The sequence below is a fragment of the Gregarina niphandrodes genome, assembly GCF_000223845.1.
Source record: "Gregarina niphandrodes unplaced genomic scaffold scaffold00028, whole genome shotgun sequence".
Classification (NCBI taxonomy): Eukaryota; Apicomplexa; class Conoidasida; order Eugregarinorida; family Gregarinidae; genus Gregarina; species Gregarina niphandrodes.
In genome coordinates, this window is record NW_011645797.1 from 123,507 (window position 1) to 127,341 (window position 3,835).

The 3,835-nt window shown below is 63.6% G+C and overlaps 1 protein-coding gene across 1 annotated transcript; it reads left to right on the plus strand.

The window, feature by feature from the left end:
- Window positions 1-3,835, plus strand: GNI_118590 (hypothetical protein; the record flags this gene model as incomplete). The annotated part of the gene is made up of 1 exon (XM_011133491.1): window positions 1-3,835. A coding segment is annotated over one exon (3,835 nt), but the record flags the coding sequence as incomplete, so codon positions are not given.

Below are 3,835 nucleotides of genomic sequence, written 5' to 3' on the forward strand. Positions count from 1 at the left end.
GAAGAGCTACCAGAGGTGTTGAAGAGCTACCAGAGGTAGTTGAAGAGCTACCGGAGGTGATTGAGGAGCTACCCGAAGTTGTCGAGGAATTACCAGAGGTAGTTGAGGAGTTACCGGAGGTGATTGAGGAGTTGCCGGAAGCAGTCGAGGAGCTACCAGAGGTAGTTGAAGAGCTGCCAGATGTGATTGAAGGGTTGCCAGAGATGGTTGAGGAGTTGCCAGAGGTAATCGAAGAATTGCCAGAGATGGTTGAGGAGTTGCCAGAGGTAATCGAAGCGATGCCGGAAGTGGTTGAAGAAATGGCGGAGGAGGTGGTTGAAGAGGTGCCTGAGTTTGTCTCCGCCGAGTCCCTGCAAGAGGAGGCGCGGCTAATCACGGAAGAAGAGCGAGCCAGCGACGAGTACGTCTCGCTGGAGCCGACCCTGGAGTCACTGCCGTCGGGCGAGTTTGCGGATGAACTGGTCTCGGAGGCGGAGTACGTCTCTTCTGAGGGGGAATACGTATCGTCGCCGGAATTCGTGTCTGACGAGGACGAGGAGTATGCCTCAGAGGAGTATGCCTCAGAGGAGTCTGAAGAGTATGCTTCAGAGGAAGACGAGGAGTATGCCTCAGAGGAGGACGAGGAGTATGCCTCAGAGGAGGACCGGGAGTATGCCTCAGAGGAGGGCGTAGAGGATCTTGTTACCTCGATGGAGGCACCGGAGGCAGTCGCTGCACCGGAAGTGGTTGAGAAAGTGGTTGCACCGAACGTTCTCGTGCCGGGGGCGGTTGTTGATCCGACGTCGGCGGTGAGTGCGTCTGCGATGCAGGAGCAGGATTTGCCGCGACTGGTTTGGGGTGATGTGCCGCCGGTGACGCCTCCAACTCCGCCGGTGGCGGCGAAGGAGCCGGTGATATTCTTGGACGGCTTTGGTCGTCCGGTGGTGCCTGAGATTACGCCTTGGGACGAATTGAATTTGCCGCACATTGAGTTCCTGGAGGACCCGGAATTGGGGTTGATTCGTCTGGACGCCAAGCTGGATGAGTTCGGTCGGCCGCTGGCGCCGGATATGGCGCCGCCTGAGGAAGGCGCGATGGCAGTTAAGCCGGTAGTGAAGCCGGCAATAAAAGCTGCAGTGGAACAAGCGGTGGAACGGGCGGTGCCGGCGGCGGCACCGCCGCTCCCGACGGCGCCGGGCATGGATTTGGTGGAGGCCGGCCGTGGGGCGGAGAGGCCGGAAGACCGTGCTCGAATAGACCTCACGGCGCCGGACTTGGCGACACAGTACGACCGAGTAACACTGAGTAAGGCGCCCGGGGTCCAGACGGGGCTGGGCGACGTCTCGGGTCTGGACGTGATCGACATGGTCGTGGGCCCGGACTTCGACTTGAGTACTCTGGACATTGAGGAGGGGCGACGGCGACCGTCGGCGGTCGTGGCCCCAGAGTTGGAGACGGTGGCGGGAGGCGAGCGAGGACGAGCGAAGGAGGGCGGGCTGGATGGACTTGAAAGCGCAGCGGGGGTGCAGGTGGGCCGGAAGGGCGGCGACGCGGCCTTCCGTCTAAAGGGTCCTGGAGAGCTGGACTTAGAAGTGGACGGCTTGCGAAGATTTGGGAAGGCGACGCCGTTCAAGCCTTTGGAGGCGCCGAAAGGGCGAGAGGTACCGACGCTGAAAGAGCGGGAGGAAGAAGCAGCAAAAAAGCCGGAGACGGAGGAGGCGCGTCGGACCAAATGGAAGGAATCGCTGCCTAAACAAAAGGTAGAGGCCGAACCCGAAGCGGAGGCCGCCAGACGCCGCGTTCCGGGCGGCATCCGACCTAAGTTAGAGCGCAAGGAGACAGGCGACATCGTTCCCGGTCGCAAGATCGTGGTACGCGGTCCGCCCGTCTACCAGGGCCAACACCGCTTCGGTTACCGACCAGATGCGGCCGAGACGGTCCCCTCGCTACGGCCTGGACTAAGACCGGAAGCCACCGAAGAAACGCCGGAACAACGCGACTTGGAACACACCCGAGTGGTCGAGCGAGAGGCACCTGGTGGGGCCGCCGTAATCACACGCAAACCAATCAGCATACCCGATGCGTTTAAATACAAACCCGGTGGCTTCGGCTGGGAGGCAAAGCTCTCTAAGGCCGCGAAGCCGGAAACGACAGGACCCAAGCGTTTTGGTTTCGGCTTTGGTCCTCGGGGTCCTGTCACCGAACTGCCGCAACGCAAAAAGGAAGAAGCCGAGGTCGAAAGCCGCGGCCGCCGTATCAGCGTCCAACACGGGGCGCTGCCCGATGCAGCCGGGCCGCAACGCGTCGACTTGCGCCCCAGTGGCCGAGTCCGGCCGGGCGCAGCCGGGCCGCGTCCGGACGTGGCGGTGCAGCGGCCCGACTTTGAGAAGGCGTTGTTCCAGAAACGCCCCGCCAAGGCGCCCCCGGGACCGGGCTTCCGGCCGGTGACGCCCGCAGAAGAGTTGTCGCCTGAAGAGGACCTGTCTTCCGAAATGTTGTCTTCTCGACGGGCGGCCTCGCCACGGGCGGCCTCGCCACGGGCGCCGTCCGAGAGGTCGCCGTCAGAAGAAGAGGAACCGTCTTCGCCGTCGGAAGAGACCGTGTCCGAAGAAGTGATATCGGAGGAAATCGACGAAGACGGCAACGTGCAGACGCGCACTTACAAGACCCACGTGCGACGTAAGAAACCTCCGCGTCCGCGACGTCGGCGACCTCCACGGACGACCGCGGAAGAGGAAGAAGTGGAAATGGTCTCGACGGAAGAATCGTACGAGAGCGAGGACGCGGAGACGGGGAAGAAGGTGCGGAAGAAGCGACGTGTGCATCGGCCAATCAAGAAGGTGATCCAGGACCTGTATGGCGATTGGGAGCGAATGGCAGGGCAGTTTGGTCGCGGGAAGGACCGTCAGCGACGCCGGCGACACGGGGAGCGGGAGGCGCAGGAGGACGCGGACTGGGGCGACTACTTGGGTGACCAGGGCACTGCCGGAACGGCGGGTCGCCGCCGACCGGGCCGGCCGGGTGCACGCGGAGAAGGCGCAGAGGGGGAGGAAGGGGGAGGCGACTTCTGGAAAGGCTTCGGCTTCGGAGGTCCCGAGCGGCCAGGCGACCGGCGTCGCAGACGGCCGGGGGCGCCAGCGGAGGAAGAGGAGGAGGAGGAGTCGCTAGGGAGCGAGGTCGGGAGCGAAGTAGCCTCGGACGAGGTGGTGGTGGCTCCCGATGGTACTCGCCGGCGCCGCCGGCCACGCCGGCGGCGAGCCGACGCCGGTCCCGGCGGGCCCGGCGGAGGAGACTGGGAAGCGATGTACGGCGCGGGTGGCGGTGGTGGTGGCAAGGCGGGAGAATTCGGGTGGGGTCGTATGCGCAAAGTTAAGGGTGCAGACTTGAACCTGCAGAAGCAACTGGGACGCTATTTGCCGACGACTTCCGCCTTTTCCAAGTGGAGTCAGTGGCGGCGCGGGAAGGAAGAGGATAAGCGGAAGAAGAAGAAGAAGGAACCTAAGCGCGACTCGACGGAGCTGATTCCCATCATCAAGTTGCCCGAAAATCCGAGGCCGGCCCCGCCCAAGTCACCGCCAGACATCGCGTCTCTGCGTCTGGAAGGCGACGTGGCCAAACGACGCCGCAAACAGGCCGCGAAAAAGGCGGGCGTGGAGGCAGGTGCGATGGACTTTTGGAGTTCCCAGTACGGCGCTGAAGCAGCGCCCGCCGTCACCTCGGAACTCGCCAAGGTGCGCCTCAAACGGCGCAAGCACCCCGAAGAACGCCACCGGCGACACGCTGGCGCCGCAGAGGCTGCAGCAGGCGCCGCCCAACCCGACTGGCTTGCTTTCCTCAAGGTCCCCGAACCAGCGGT